Raw genomic sequence first — 16377 nt, forward strand, 5'->3', positions numbered from 1 at the left:
TACATTGTCTTCATTTATGCAGACCAACCTAAAAAGAAGAAAGATTTGACCAAAACTGGACTGACCATTGCTATGAGTTATGGGAACTGGGCAAAAACTCAATACACCATGATGAAGTCCTGAAGTGAAGGAGGGTTAGAAGGAACTGTAATCAACAACACTGCTGTGGTGTCCTAGGTCAGCAAGACACCTCCAAGTCTTGAGCGGGGAACTGGGGAGAACTGACGCTCTTACCTTGTTAATAATTCCTCCGTTTTCAACAACTCCTTCGGCACCAACTATGACAAGATCTGCCTTCTCCATGATGTAGCTAAGGGGAAAAAAAGCTTTTCATGCTTTATTTTCTTGTCTCTAATGAGTAGCATCATCATCTGCAAAGATCAATATTCCATTTCTATCAAGGTAAGTTCCTCCCATAACTACTTTTTTTTTTTAAAGAGCGCTTAACACACGATAGACCCCTGGCATTGTTACCAGGGGCGTTTTTTGTTCATGACACTACAATGAGACATACACTTCACACTGCCGCCCAGGGCATGCACACGTACATATGTGTGTAACTGAAGCAAGAATGTCCTGACACAGCAGTCATCCTTCCAAGTGTGGTATCCTCTACTTTCTGTTCTACTTCAGTTCAAACCAAACAAAATTTTAAAATCTGATGTGATCTGAAGTTGGACAAATGTGTTATGCAATTTAAAAATCTTTTCCTTTTTTTTTTTTTTGAGACAAGGTCTCACTCTGTTGCCCACGCTAGAGTGCAGTGGCATGATCTCAGACCAAACTTCTACCTCTTAGGCTCAAGTGATCCTCCCATTTCAGCCTCCCAGGTAGCTGGGACCACAGCATATGCCACCATGCCCAGCTAATTTCTGTATTTTTTTTGTAGAGATGGGTATTGCCCAGGCTGGTGTCCAACTCCTGCACTCTAGCGATCCGCCTGCCTCAGGTATGAGCCACTGTGCCCAAACTTAAGAATCTTTCTGGTAGGATGAAGGCCAATTTAGTTTCTAAAATGAGCAATTAGAAGAATTCCTCAAAATGCTTACTTTTGAACACATTCCTAATTTCCTTAATCATCTATTTTGTTTTCATTCCAAGAGATCATTACTCTTGTTTTCTCTTGTGAAATACACTGACAATCCCAGGAACATGTGACCTTGGCTTTGCCACAGAAGCTGCATCTTCTAGGTGAGACAAAGCATCCCAGCATGCCACTGAGGACAGCCAGGTCTTCACAGAAACAGAGGCCCTGATTACCCTCTGCTGATCCCAACTGACCTTTGTACTTTGCTCTTAAAATGCATTCACACTGGCCGGGCCTGGTGGCTCATGCCTGTAATCCCAGCACTTTGGGAGGCTGAGGTGGGCAGATCACCTGAGGTGAGGAGTTCGAGACCAGCCTGGCCAACGTGGTGAAACCCCACCTCTACTAAAAATACAAAAGAATTAACCTGGCATGGTGGCATGCACCAGTAATCCCAGTTACTTGGGAGGCTGAGACAGGAGAATCACTTGAACCTGGGAGGCGGAGATTGCAGTGAACCAAGATCGCACCACTGCACTCCAGCCTGGGTGACAGGGCAAGACTCTGTCTCAACAAACAAACAGGCCGGGCATGGTGGCTCATGCCTGTAATTCCAGCACTTTGGGAGGCCAAGGCGGGCGGATCACAAGGTCAGGAGATCGAGACCATCCTGGCTAACATGGTGAAACCCCATCTCTACTAGAAAATTAGCTGGACATGGTGGTGGGTGCCTGTAATCCCAGCTACTCGGGAGGCTGAGGCAGGAGAATGGCATAAACCCGGGAGGCAGAGCTTGCAGTGAGCTGAGATCCGGCGACTGCACTCCAGCCTGGGTGACAGAGCAAGACTCCGTCTCAAAAAAAAAAAAAAAAAAAAAAAAAAAAAAAAAAAACCCCAAAAACAAATAAACAAAAAAACGCACTCACACTTACAGCCATAAAGCTATAGACACAACTCCCACTCTCCCCAACATCCTACAGCTCTGTCTTCTTTGTATGCTATCACAGCCTCATAACAAGCTTGCTGGTTTAGGGCAGCTATTAATTAAGAAGCAGGACGCTACCTGCTGTGGTTTTATGAATGGGACTCAAACTTTCAATCTGAAAACCCTGCTGTGAGCCAGTGTGGGGTGGGGGAGGTGATTATGGCTGGGGAAGATGGGCACTCACCCGACAGCAGCATCTAGCACCACAGTGACAGGGACGTTGAGGTGGCAGAGGGCTTTAGCCATTTTCTTACTGAAGATGACATACATTTTTAGAATGTTAGAGGAAGTACAAGACAGTCCCACAGTGATGTATGATGAATCACTTAATGTGGACAGTGCATGTTTGCTTGAAACTCACATTAATACTAATGGGTTAAGGGGCAGATCCCAAGACTTTGGAGTAAGGAAACAAGAATTTGGGTTTTTTAGAAAGAAGTATTTTTGGAAAACTATACTCTTAGAGACTCTGGGTAAGAGATGTAAATTCAGGAAAAAAGGAGGAAGTTTTGCTTTTATTATCGTCTAGAGAGAGGGAGATGTGAGTTACCTATTCCTTGACAAAAATCTTTCATCAATAAATCTCTGCTCTACCACAGCGTTAACTACTTAAGTGAAACCCCTAGATCCGATACTGTGACCTGCTGCAAATTCAGTGATTTTTATTCCAAAGGCAGGAAAAGGTACAATGAAAGGCAATGCTGACTGCTGGCAAGTTGGGGGCACATTCTGGTTCTGATTCTGTTGGACTCTAATCTGCAGTTTGCTCTGTGCGATGATGGCTGGGCACATAACTGAACAGAAAGGTACTTGCCCTGACAAATCAGGCTGTGACTCTGTGACGTATACACTAAATCGCTTCTTGGCCGCCACGGCCGCTTCCAGGACTCTCAGGACCACTCTGGAGTAGGCGTGAGTCAATATTGTCTGTGGACCAAGAAAGCTTCGTCAAAGGGCCAGGCTCCTTGCTGCTCACTCACACCCTCTGCACTGCGGCGCGTGTTCCCGACACCCTAAGCGTCTCTGTACACTTTCTCACAAATCAACCACAACCAGAAAGGAGACCTGATGGTACAGTTTCCATCCCATTTGCAAGCTGAAAAAGTTTCTGCCAGGTCTCACATCCCACAGCAGGTGCAGAAATGGAACTCCCACACAGTGTTACCCAAAGGATACAAAAGCCTGGATAGCTGAAGGCTCCATGAGGTTCCCTTGGGTTGGTTTCCCTATTTCTAAGACATGGTTTGCACACTCAGGCCTACGGGAACCAGGCAGGTAGCAGAAGTCACTGCAGCAGGTTGGGTGGGGTCAGCAGCAAAGCGAAAAGGCTACGGAAGGCTGGGTGTGCTGGCTCACACCTGTACTCCCAGCATTTTGGGAGGCCAAGGTTGGAGGACTGCTTGAGCCCAGGAGTTCAAAACCAGTCTGGGCAACTTGGCAATACCCCATCTCTACAAAAAACAACAACAAAAAAAATTAGCTGGATGCAGCGGCATGTGCCTATAGTCCCAGCTACTTGGGAGGCTAAGGTGGGGGGATCACTCGAGCCTGGGAGGTTGAGGCTGCAATGAGCCGTAATCATGCCAGTGTACTCTAGTCTGGGCAACAGATTGAGACCCTGTCTCAAAAAGAAAAGGCTAAGGAGGGCCAGGACTCCTCAGCCCTAGCTGTCATCATGTGGCCTCATGATTGCCAGACGAGGTGACGGTTTTGCTTACAGGGGCCAAAAATCCAATTTTGAAATGATGGCTAATTTTTTTGAATTTATAAACTGTTTGGGGTAATCACAACCTATCTGTGGCATGGATGCAACGTGTAGACACTTATGCATAATTTCTTTTCTTTCTTGAGCCAAGGTCTTGCTCTGATGCCTAGGCTGGAGTGCAGTGGAGTGTTCATGGCTCACTGTAGCCTTGACATCCTGGGCTCAAGTGATCCTCCCACCTCAGCCACCCCAGTAGCTGGGACTACAGATGTGCAGCACTATGACTAGCTAATTTATTTTATTTTTTGTAGAAACAGGGCCTCTCTCTCTATGTTGCTCAGGCTAGTGTTGAATTCCTGGCCTCAAGCGAACCTCTGGCTACGATTACACACATAAGCCACTGCAGTGGGCCCATAACCTCTTTTCTTTCTTTCTTTTTTTTTTTTTTCTTGGTGAGACAGGATCTCACTCCTGTTGCCCAGGCTGGAATGCAGTGGTATGACAGCTCACTGCAGCCGCAACTTCCTGGGTTCAGGTGATTCTCCCACCTCAGGCCCCCGAGTAGCTGGGACCACAGGATTGTGCCACCACGCCTGGCTAAGTTTTTGTATTTTTAGTAGAGATGAGGTTTTGCCATGTTGCCTGGGCTGGTCTTGGACTCCTGGACTCAAGCAATCTGCCCGTCTTGGCTTTCCAAAGTGCTGGGATTACAGGCATAAGCCACCATGCCCAGCCTCCATAACCTCTTTTCTGTGGAAGAGTGCAGAAGACAGAGTAAGACAAGAGGGCAGAACCAGCTCTCTAGCTCCTTTCTGGGTCTCACCTGAGAACCTGTTAGAAAGGCAGCTTCCTGGGCCCTAGCCCAAACCCACTGAATCCCAATCTGCATTTAATAAGACCCCACCTGACTCCTCTGCACTTTCAAATCTGAGCAGCTCTGCTATGAATTTTGTCTAAATCAGTCCTGAGTAGGTGACTGCAGGTGAAGTACACATGTATCACACTACACTAGAGCAAACGAAACGTGCACAATACTGATGGCACAGCAGGTCTGTGGAAGGAGACGGCCCCAGTGAAAGGAAGTCACAACCTTGCCTCCACTTGCCCAAAAAAGGCTTTGTTTGCAACTGGCTTTTGAACAAGTTTCACTCACATCTATTATGCCATTTATTTAATAACAAATATCAAAGGTTGGGAAGGGGCTAATAAAATGGAGGACAAGATTTAAGAGTCAAAATGCAAGTAAGTAATTTTATGGTCAGGGGAGGCCGAGGTAGCAAAAGGACGTATGCTGGTGGGAGGGGCATTATGAAAGTTTCATTACACCTGTGCTGGGAGATGGCTCAACTTGCACCTCCTGTCTTTCCTCACTTATAAACACTGAGCAGCTTTACATCTCTGTAATAGCATCTAAAATGAAGTTAAAAAGAAAATTTCCCTCAATCTCCCTTTATTGCTAACCTTCACTAATAAAGTCCTCAGTGTTAACCAGTGACAAGAGCTGTTCTGTGTTAATTCAGATTTACTACATACACAATCATAAAAATACTTCTTTAGTAAAACATTGTATTAAATCAAGAATCACACATGCTGTCCCACTGTCCCTCTCTGCCTGTTTACAATGACAACCGTCTCTAATAACAAGATCTACATTCACGTGGCACTTACTAAGTGCCAGACACAATACCAAGCCCTCACACCCTCTGCCCCTTACACATCCTGCCTCATTTAATCCTCACAAGCACCCTAGGAGGGAGGTACTATTCTCACCCTTACTGAACAGATGAGAAAGCTGTGCAGAGAGGTTAAGTAACCTGTCCAAGGCTCCACAGCAAATGAATGCCAAAGCCTGGATTTTACCCCAGGCAGTCAGACTCGAAGCCCTTGCTCCTCCTTAGCACGCATGATGGTTATCCACTCACCGCTCCATCTTTGATGAAAGTATGGCACAGATCTGCAATTTTATTTCTTGACAGTGATATTCTTCTGAGAAAAAGTTCTCCCCGCTCAATCATGATCTTTTTACATTTGGAGTAATCCTAGGAAGAAAAGAGCAAAATGAGGGGACAGGGAAGATCCAGGTAATGCTGAGAATGTCTGTCACTAAATGGAGAAGTAGAAAGGTAACCCCAGGGAGAGCAGGTGCTTACGGAGTATTCCAGGGAGGTAAGGCTGATGAAGCGGAGGAAGAGCTCCCCGCCAGAGGACACTGCCACGGAGGAGTCCACACCACACAGGGTTTCTATGGCACTGGTGAGATTCGCCCTCAGGCCCTGGATTGTCTCCCCTGGAATGATCCAAGGAATGTGATGTTCACATTAGGACCACAGCCCCGACCTGTGTCTTCAATTCATTCATTCATTCAATGAACATTTATTAGGTACATACTCTATACCAGGCACTGTTCTAGATAAGAGGAATATATCAGTGAACAAGACAGGCCCCTAGGGTTATGATCTGATGGCGTTTTGATTCTAATAGAGGAAGCGGATAGTAAACAAGCACACATAGAAATAAAGCCGGGTGGCCAGGCATGGTGGCTCAGGCCTGTAATCCCAGCACTTTGGGAGGCTGAGGCATGGAAACACATTGAGTAGCAGCGGCAGATGAGTTCTGCAAGGTGGTATGGGTGAGGCTAAGGTTGTTTGGATGTTATTTTAAGAACAATGGGAAGACACTGGAGGTTGCCTTAGAGACAAGCGTCTCTAGGCCTGCCCTTCAGATTAAAGGCCTTATTATTATTTTGCCTATACAAGATTTCATGCTATACCTAGATGCTAACGTTTAGAGTGCTGAATTAGGGGATCACAATAAATAATACTAATACCAAAATTTATTCTGGAATATTCCCTGTAACATCTGTACAGAATCTGGCACAAGGTGGAGGCCTAATAAACACTTATAAAGCTGAACTGCTACTGTAATTTAAGCATCATGGTTAACACAATATAAAATAGTCACTCTTGATTCAAAGCATATTTCACTTATGATAGGGATCCTTTTGATGACAATGTAAGGGCTCTCTCCAGATTGAAAAGTCTGAAATGAAGGCAGAAACTGAGCTTGGAGCTGTACTACTTTATGCAGGCAAACATGCATCTCTCACTTTCTACATTTCCAAGAGTCATGAGAAGAATTTCCTGGCCGAACACAGGCTCATGCCTGTAATCCCAGCAGTTTGGGAGGGCGAGGCGGACAGATCACCTGAGGTCAGGATTTAAGACCAGTGTGGCCAACATGGTGAAACCCCGTCTCCACTAAAAATAAAAAAATTTGCCAGGTGTGATAGTACATGCCTGTAATCCCAGCTACTCGGAAGGCTGAATCAAGAGAATCACTTGAACTTGAGAGGCAGAAGTTGCAGTGAGCTGAGATCGTGCCACTGCACTCCAGCCTGGGAGACAAGAGCAAAACTGTCTCAAAAAAAAAAAAAAAAAAAGGGCCGAGCACAGTGGCTCACGCCTGTAATCCTAACACTTTGGGAGGCCAAGGCAGGCAGATTGCCTAAGCTCAGGAGTTCGACATCAGCCTGGGTAACATGGTGAAACCCTGTCTCTAAAATACAAAAAAATTAGCCAGGCATGGCAGCGTGCGCCTGTAGTCCCAGCTACTGAGGAGGCTGAGGCAGGAGAATTGCTTGAACCCAGGAGGCGGAGGTTGCAGTAAGCCAAGATTGCACCACTGCACTCCAGCCTGGGCGACAGAGCGAGACTCCGTCTCTTTTTTTTTTTTAAAAAAAAAGACTTTCCTAAATCCCAGAATGTTAACAGATGACTCTCTATACCTTTATCTCGCTTCAAGAACTCCAGCAACGTCCGGATGGCAGCCACTGCTGAGGCCATGTCAGGATCTTCTTTCATCTGAGACTTAAAGTATTCAATTAACTCTGGAAAAAGTGAGAAAAGCGATTCATCTAATTCATTTAGCAGCATGTAAGGCAAGAGAGCTTGTTAATGACTGCTGACTTTTTAAGAAGCAAATAATTTAAAAAATACTTTCTTTTTAGGGTATTTAGTTTCAGGGATGCAATAAACGTTGATAGGAATAGAGAAAACACCACTTTGCTGTTTGCAAGAGCTCTTTCTTATTTTGAAAAAGCTACTGGTGTGCAAGGCCTAAAAATTAAGCCCGAGTAAATGATGATGAAAAGTCATTCTCTCTTCAGCATCCTTGGCCCTAAGATCTGAGAGGATCCCAAAGTCAACCACCTTGCCAATTTCTCCTGCACCCCTCCAGACAGTCTATGCTAATACAAGTCTATTCACATACACATATATGTTACAAATACATATGGAGTTCCACCCACTCCCCTTTATTTCTTTACATGAAAAGTATATTAGTTTGCCCTTGTGTTTCACTTAATAAGCATACTAGATGAGCACATCAAATATGCCTTATTCATTCTAATTTTAATGACAGATCCAACAAGGCAGGGAGTCTTACTCCTATTTCACATATAAGGAAATCGAAACTGCGAAGGCCCTTCTGGAGACAGGCACCGGGAAGGAGCGTATGTGTGGGAGGGGTGCCTGCAAATACCGTCAGGGCGCATCCCTGAAAACAAGAGCAGCGCGGGGAATTTAGCTGTGACTCGAGGAAACACATCCAGTGAAGCAGCCTGAAGTTCAAAAGAAATCTCTTCGGGAGCTCAGCCTGGATGTGAGAGGTTGGGGGGACCCCTGAACGGCTCTGCTGTAGCCTAGCAGCCCTGGCCTGTCCTGATTTACCCTTGTCGTCCATGGCGTCCTCCTGCGGCGGAGCCCCGGGGCACCCGAGCAGCCCGCGCTGTCTTGAACGGGTCCGCCTGCCGCGCCGCCTCCCAGCCAGTCTGACAGCGCACCGCACACCTCCGCACCACACTTCCGGCGCACTGCCGTGGCGCACTTCCTTACCCCACAACCGGCGCACCTCCGCATTCCACTTCCGCAGCTTAAGGGGCTGGCATAAGTCAAAGCACCTTGTGCGTCACTCGGCGGCGCCGGATGTTGGGCTGCGCAGCGTTTGAGACGCTCACCTGACCACCGCTTGTTCTTCGCTGAGGTGCTGGGACAGCCATGGTTTCAGACGGTGAGGACACTGCAGGGCGGAGTTCGACTCCGGGGCTCGGCGGGCTCGATCCGGCTATGACCGGCCAGATGGAGTGTGTCTTTTGGGCTGGATAGAACCCGTTTGGTCTTTAGAGGAGTAGCCAAGGCATTCAGTCATTCATTCAGTAAATATTTTTGGATCGCCTCCTGTGTGCAGGCATTATTTATTGGATTGTAGCAGGGATCGTGACAGACAGGGGCCTTAGTGGAGGTTACAGTCTACTGGGTGAAACAGACGACAATAAATAAAAATAATTTCGGCCGGGTCACACCCGGGTGGATTAGGCCTGTAATCCCAGCACTTTGGGAGGCCGAGGCGGGAAAATCGCTTGAAGCCGGGAGTTCGAGACCTGCCTGGGCAACACAGCCAGACCCCATCTCTACAGAAAAATAAAATAATTAGCCGGGCGCGTGTCTGTGGTCCCAGCTACTCGGGAGGGTGAGGCGGGAGAATCACTTGAGCCCAGGAGTTCGAGGCTTCAGTGAGCTATGATCGGAGCACCGCTCCCAGCATGGGTGACAGGGCATGACCTCGTCAATAAAAAATTAAAAAATAAATTATTTTTCAAAGGATGAAAAGAGCTATGAAGATCATGTAATAATACAGTCCTAGTTACAATAGTACATTGTGACTTTGAGGAGGCGCTGTTTTAATCGGGGCCAAGGAAAAATGCAGGATATTGAAACCGACTCAAATGATTGTGTGAAGTTCTGGGAAAGTGCACTTTAAGTGCAAGGGCCCTGTGGCAGAGTTACAAGTTACACCGAGAAGGGAGGAATGGAGAGCTTGCGGGTAGAGGATGGTGGGGAGACCCATTCATACATTAGCTGCCACATACACAGTCAGATGTCTTGAAGAAAAAGGAGGCTAGAGGGATGAGATCAGAGAACCAGCCAGTTTCAGGTCATGCAGGGCCTTATTGGCCGTGATAGAGAAGTTAGGCTTTATTTTTAGGTGCAAGACAAAGACATTGTAGAATTTTAAGCCAGGAAGTGTTATGATCTGGTTTGCAATTTTAAAAGATCACTGTGGCTGTTGTGTGGAAAATGGACTGTGGGGAGCAAGAATAGAGATAGGGGATCCCTTTCCGGAACTGTAATAATTGTCCATCCTCTCTTAATTGATGTGAAACCGTACCACAACCCTGTGAGGGAGGCAGGCCTGGCATTGCTTCTGTCTACAAATGAGGTAGCGAACTAAAGAAGGAAATTCACAGGGACATTGTGGGTGTATAGATGCACACTTTTCTTTACAGGCAACACTTTTTCTGTCTGGCAGACACAGTTGTATTAAGTGCTTCTGTCCTAGGTGCTTCGATGTGTGATTTACATTTTTTTGTTTGGTTTTTCTATTTTAAAAAAAAAAAAGGTGGTTGGGCACAGTGGCTCACGCCTGTAATCCCAGCACTTTGGGAGGCCAAGGTGGGTGGATCACTTGAGGTCAGGAGTTTGAGACCAGCCTGGCCAACATGGCGAAACCCCGTCTCTGCTAAAAATACAAAAAAATTAGCTGGACGAGGTGGTGCATGCCTATAATCCCAGCTACTTGGGAGGCTGAGGCAGGAAAAGTGCTTGAACTCAGGAGGTGGGGGTTGCAGTGAGCCGAGATCGTGTCACTGCACTCTAGCTTGGGCGACAGAGCAAGACTCCGTCGCAAAAAAAAAAAAGAAAAACAGAGACAAGATCTCACTATTTTGCCCAGGCTAGTGTCAAACTCCTGGGCTGAAGTGATCTTTCTTCCTCGACCTCCCAAAGTGTTGGGATTACAAGCGTGAGCCACTACACCAGTCCTGTTTTACACACATTATTTTATCCTAGGATTAGCAAATTCCATCGTTTTTTAAGAAGTCCACAGTCTTAAGTGGGCAGGACTGGGAAGAGAGATCAGAAGCACAACTAACTGTAAAATGAAGTAGTAAGTGCTAAGTGCCATTAGAAGAGAGAGCTGTGGGTTGTCAGAGGTGGGCAGTGGGGCAGTGAAGAGCCACAGTCTTTATAGTCAAGCAGTTCTGTCTTTAGAACAGGGCTTTGGCCTTGCCACTTGTTAGCAGGCCATATGTGACTTAGGACACGTTACTTTCATTTGCAGAATAGGAATACCATATTTCATATTTCAGCTAATCTAAGATAATATTGATTATGAGATGTACCATTATTTAATATACCACTAAGAAAGAAAAAATGCCACTAATCTTAATGATAAGGATACCATCCAGATGTCAACAACTATTCGTTGTAAAAATCATGGGGTGGGGGTGGTCTTATAATTGTTGAAAAATGGCAGGAAAATGTCCTTTGCTGGGTGGTTGTCAGGATGGAATGGGATTTTGGGATTGCATATTCCGGTGCTTAGTGCAGAGGAGGCTGGTATTCCTTCTGCTCTGAGGTAGGGGAGTCACGAAGAAGAAAGAGTTTGCTTTGGTTTGGGGCCTTGAGGAGTAATTGGGATTTGAATAAGCAGAAATCAAATATAGGGTGGAGATTATCCTAATGTAGAAGACAGGACTGCAGGAAGGAAAGTATGGAGGGAGGAAAGGCATTACTGCTCTTTGCTATTAAATGAGCATCCTGGAGCCGGGCATGGCGGCTCACGCCTGTAATCCCAACACTTTAGGAGGCCGAGGTAGGAGGATCACTTGAGCCCAGGAGTTCGAGACCAGCCTAGCCAACAAAATGAGACCCCATCTCTACAAAAATTTAAAAATTAGCTGGGTGGCTGGGCGCGGTAGCTCATACCTGTAATCCCAGCACTTTGGGAGGCCAAGGCAGGCAGATCACTTGAGGTCAAGAGTTCGAGACCAGCCTGACCAACATGGAGAAACCCCATCTCTACTAAAAATACAAAATTAGCTAGGCTTGGTGGCGCATGCCTGTAATCCCGGCTACTCAGGAGGCGGAGGCAGGAGAATCACTTGAACCCAGGAGGCGGAGGTTGTGGTGAGCCGAGATCGCGCCATTGCACTCCATCCTGATCAACAAGAGCAAAATTCCACCTCGAAAGAAAAAAAAAAATTTAGCTGGATGTGGTAGTGCACGCCTGTTGTCCCAGTTATGTGGGAGACTGAGACAGGAAGATCACTTGAGCCCAGGACGTCAAGGCTGCAGTGAGCTATATTTGTGATACTGTACTCCAACCTTGAGACCTTGTCTCAAAAATTTGTTTAAAAATACAAAAATAAATAAATGAGCGTCCTGGGCCTTTCATAACAGTGTGTGCTCACAGGTTTGTATGTCTATCTGTCACCTCAGTTAGAGTATAGTCTCTTTGAGGGATTGGACCCAGTATCCTCAACATCTTAACACTGTTGTTGAAGGACTAATGTGTTTGGGGTGGTGCATGCATGTAGTCCTTACTCTACTGGGGAGGCGGACACAGGAGGATCGCAAGCCCAGGATTTCAAAACCAGCCTGGGCAGTTTATTGAGACCCCCATCTCTTAAAAAAACACTCAAAAAGGCCAGGCACGGTGGCTCACGCCTGTAATCCCAGCACTTTGGGAGGCCGAGGCGGGCGGATCACAAGGTCAGAAGATCGAGACCATCCTGGCTAACACGGTGAAACCCCGTCTCTACTAGAAAAAATATACAAAAAATTAGCCAGGTGTGGTGGTGGGCTAAACCTGGAGTCCCAGCTACTTGGGAAGCTGAGGCAGGGAGGATGGTGTGAACCTGGGAGGTGGAGCTTGCAGTGAGCCAAGATCACGCCACTGCACTCCAGCCTGGGTGACAGAGTGAGACTGTCTCAAAAAAAAAAAAAAGAAAAAAAAAATCCAAACAAATGATGAATGTGTTGTAGCCTGTTTAGTTTAGAGAATAGAATTCCTCTTAACGGTGAAATTTTGATGCAGGAATTGCTTTTCCCTCTGTTTTGTTACTTTTTTTTTTTGAGACAGAGTCCCGCTCTGTCGCCCAGGCTAAAGTGCAATGGCGCGCTCTTGGCTCACAGCAACCTCTGCCTCCCAGGTTCAAGCGATTCTCCTGCCTCAGCCTCCCGAGTAGCAGGAATTATAGGCGTGTGCCACCATGCCTGGCTAATACTTGTATTTTTAGTAGAGATGGGGTTTCACGATGTTGGCCAGGCTGGTCTTGAACTCCTGACCTCAGGTGATCTGCCCACCTCAGCCTCCCAAAGTGCTGGGATTACAGGCTTAAGCTACTGCACCCAGCCTGGTTTTTTTTAGCTTTTAAAAAGTGACTCTTTTTTTTTTTTTTTTTGGTACGGAGTCTCGCTCTGTCCCCCAGGCTGGAGTGCAGTGGCGCGATCTCGGCGCGATCTCGGCTCACTGCAAGCTCTGCCACCTCCAGGGTTCACACCATTCTCCTGCCTCAGCCTCCCGAGAAGCTGGGACTACAGGCGCCCACCACCACGCCCGGCTAATTTTTTTGTATTTTTAGTAGAGACGGGATTTCACCGTGTTCGCCAGGATGGTCTTGATCTCCTGACCTTGTGATCCGCCCGCCTTGGCCTTCCAAAGTGCTGGGATTACAGGCATGAGCCACCGCGCCCGGCCTAAAAAGTGACTCTTAATTACAATTGGCCTTGCTGCTACATGCTTTGATGGGTATGGGCCAAATTGACATCTAAGCCTCCCTTTAATTTTTTGCTCCTGAAATTCTACCACTGGGATTCCTACTACTGGTTAATCAGTGCCTTCTGTCCTTGACCAGGCATTCAGAATGCAGCAGGTGTTTTTTTGTTGTTGTTGTTTTTTGTTTTTCAGACGGAGTCTCATTCTGTCTCCCAGGCTGGAGTGCATTGGCAGGAACATGGCTCACTGTAGCCTCGACTTCCTGGTCTCAAGCGATCCTCCCACCTCAGCCTCCTGAGTAGCTGGGACTACAGGCATGTGCCACCACGCCTGGCTATTTTTTTTTTTTCGCCAAGATGAAGTCTTGCTTTGTCACCCAGGCTGGAGTGCAGTGGTGCAATCTTGGCTCACTGCAGCCTCCGCCTCGCAGGTTCAAGTGATTCTCCTGCCTCAGCCTCTCGAGTAGTTGGAGTTACAGGAGCTTGCCACCAAGCCCAGCTAATTTTGTGTGTGTGTGTGTATTTTTAGTAAAGATGGGGTTTCTTACCATGTTGGCCAGGCTGGTCTTGAACTCATGACCTCAAGTGATCCGCCCACCTCGGCCTCCCAAAGTACTGGGATTACAGGCGTGAGCCACCGTGCCTGGCTCTAATTTTTGTATTTTTAGTAGAGAAAGGGTTTTGCCATGTTGCCCAGGCTGGTCTCGAACTTCTGAGCTCAAGCCATCTGCCTGTTTTGGCCTCTCAAAGTGCTGGGACTACAGGCCTGTGCCACCACACCTGGCCCTCGTTCAGTAGGTATTTATTGAGCAGCTGCAGTGTGCTAGGCAGTGTGGTAGGAATGAGGATAAGCAGTGAACAAAAAGACAAAAATTCCCACCCTCATGGAGTTTACATTTAGTGCGTTAGAGATATAGTGGTTCAGGATGTAGACAAGAGCTTGCTAAGGGCTCACTGTGCTTTAAAACATTTTTTTTTTTTTTTTTGAGACGGAGTCTCGCTTTGTCACCCAGCCCAGGCTGGAGTGCAGTGGCACGACCTCGGCTCACAGCAAGCTCCACCTCCTGGGTTCACGCCATTCTCCTGCCTCAGCCTGCCGAGTAGCTGGGACTACTGGCGCCCACCACCACGCCTGGTTAATATTTTGTATTTTTAGTAGAGATGGGGTTTCACCGTGTTAGCCAGGATGGTCTCGATCTTCTGACCTTGTGATCTGACTGCCTCGGCCTCCCAAAGTGCTGGGATTACAGGTGTGAGCCACCGTGCCCGGCCCAGCTTTAAAGCTTTAACTGGGTCTTCTGTTAATCTCATAATTAGAAGGTGATAAATATTTAAGGCTTATAGTGGTGCTCTGGATTTAATTTATGAATTCAAAATGTTAGCTTTGATTCATTTTTATGAAGCTGATGTTTTAAATTTTATTTCTTGTTAATATTTTCAGAAGATGAATTGAATCTTCTGGTTATTGTAGTTGATGCCAACCCAATTTGGTGGGGAAAGCAAGCATTAAAGGAATCTCAGGTAAGACTGCTTGAGGAGGCCTTTGGAGAATTCTCATTTAACTGAGTGTTTATATTGCGTTTTTAAAAAATGGCTTTATTAAAGTATAATTTACATATTGTAATATTCAGCCACTGTACAATTCAGTGATTTTTTTTTTAAGGAAATTTGCAAAGTTGTGTAACCAGCCCCACACTTCTGCTTTAGAACATTTCTTTTACTGCATAACGTTCCGTCGTGCCTGTTTGCAGTCAATCCCTGCTTCTATCTCCAAGCTGCAAGCAACCACTGATCTGCCCTCTATCTCTAAATTCCCTTTTCTGGACATTTCATGTATTGATTCCATATAATATGTGGTCTTAAAAAATACTTTCTATTTTGAAATATTTTATTTTTAAATAATATAGACATAGGAAACCAGAAAAGGTACAGAGAGATCCTGTGTGCCCATCACTGAAGTTCTTTCAGTGGTGACATCTTATATAACCATAGTACAGTTTTGAAACTGTCAGTGCAATCTACAGACCTAATCAGATTGCAAGTTTTACATGTGCTCATTTGTGTGTATGCGTGCGTGCGTGTGTGTGTGTGTGTGTGTGTGTGGTTCTGTGCAGTTTTACCACATTCATCGATGGGTGTGTTCATCAGCTCCACCCTCAGGATATGGAACTGTTGCTTTATTACAAAGGAGCCCCTTCTATAGTAGTTACAGAACCTTCCTAGTCCCCATCCCTAACCACTAGTAAACACGAATATGCTAATCAGATCTCCATTTCTATAATTTTATTTTGTATATAGATCATACAGTTGGTAATCTTTGAGGTTGGCTTTTCTTTACCCAACATAATGCCCTTGAGATCCATCCAAGCTGCTGCCTGTATCAGTAATTTTTCCTTTTTTTTTTTTTTTTTTTTTTTGAGACAAGTGTCTCACTCTGTTGCCCAGGCTGGAGTGCAGTGGTACCACCATAGCCCATTGCAGCCTCACATTCCTGGGCTAAAGCAGTCCTCTGGCCTCAGCCTCCAGAGTAGCTGGTACTACAGCTGCACACCACCATGTCTGGCTAATGTTTGTATTTTTTGTTGAAACGGGTTCTCACCATGTTGCCCAGGCTGGTCTTGAACTCTTGGCTTCAAGCAATTCTCCCAAATAGTCCTATAATCCCACCACTTCGGCCTTCTGCAGTGCTGGGATTACAGGTGTGAGCCACCATGCCAGCCCATTACATAATTTTTAAGTATAGTCACCCTACTGTGCTATCAAACATTGAATTAATTTATTAATTAATTAATTTATTTTTCCTGAGGTGGAGTCTTACTCTGTCACCCAGAGCTAGAGTCCTATGGCATGATCTCGGTTCACTGCAGCCTCTGCCTCCCGAATTCAAGCAATTGAGATGGAGTTTTGCTCTTGTTGCCCAGGCTGGAGTGCAGTGGCGTGATCTTGGCTCACTGAAACCTCCGCCTCCTGGGTTAAAGTGATTTTCCTGCCTCAGCCTCCCGAGTAGCTGGGACTACAGGCATGCACCACCACACCCAGCTAATTT

At 46.3% G+C, this 16377-nt stretch overlaps 3 protein-coding genes across 12 annotated transcripts in view; 2 read left to right on the forward strand and 1 right to left on the reverse strand.

Annotated features, from left to right (window-relative positions):
• The window catches only part of DDX55 (DEAD-box helicase 55), a 23423-nt gene extending 22919 nt beyond the window's left edge, over positions 1–504 (forward strand). The window contains exon 16 of the transcript XR_282317.5: positions 23–504. The gene's annotated coding sequence lies outside the window, so the exon portion shown is untranslated. The remainder of the gene's footprint in view (positions 1–22) is intronic.
• The window catches only part of EIF2B1 (eukaryotic translation initiation factor 2B subunit alpha), an 11850-nt gene extending 3261 nt beyond the window's left edge, over positions 1–8589 (reverse strand). The window contains exons 1-7 of one of the 3 annotated variants that reach the window (XM_045366202.3): positions 8445–8589; positions 7502–7603; positions 5868–6004; positions 5640–5756; positions 2827–2939; positions 2197–2265; positions 235–310 (exon numbers count right to left, since the gene is read on the reverse strand). In XM_045366202.3, coding sequence (XP_045222137.1) covers positions 235–310; positions 2197–2265; positions 2827–2939; positions 5640–5756; positions 5868–6004; positions 7502–7603; positions 8445–8457 — 627 coding nt within the window. In that variant the 5' untranslated portion in view covers positions 8458–8589. Of the gene's footprint in view, positions 1–234; positions 311–2196; positions 2266–2825; positions 4468–5639; positions 5757–5867; positions 6005–7501; positions 7604–8444 lie in introns of those variants that run through there. The other 2 variants (XM_015430676.4, XM_074008329.1) reach the window with 2 other exon arrangements.
• A 95-nt stretch (positions 8590–8684) lies between these two features.
• GTF2H3 (general transcription factor IIH subunit 3) overlaps positions 8685–16377 on the forward strand; it is a 29800-nt gene continuing 22107 nt past the window's right edge. For 5 of the 8 annotated variants that reach the window (XR_010579639.2, XM_074008325.1, XM_045366198.3 and 2 more), the window contains exons 1-2: positions 8685–8784; positions 14773–14852. Coding sequence is in view for 1 of the 8 variants with exons in the window: in XM_045366198.3 (XP_045222133.1) it covers positions 8772–8784; positions 14773–14852 (93 nt within the window). In the remaining 7 variants the exon portion in view is untranslated. The remainder of the gene's footprint in view (positions 8785–14772; positions 14853–16377) is intronic. The other 3 variants (XM_074008326.1, XM_045366199.3, XM_045366200.3) reach the window with 1 other exon arrangement.

The sequence above is a fragment of the Macaca fascicularis genome, chromosome 11, assembly GCF_037993035.2.
Source record: "Macaca fascicularis isolate 582-1 chromosome 11, T2T-MFA8v1.1".
Classification (NCBI taxonomy): domain Eukaryota; kingdom Metazoa; phylum Chordata; class Mammalia; order Primates; family Cercopithecidae; genus Macaca; species Macaca fascicularis.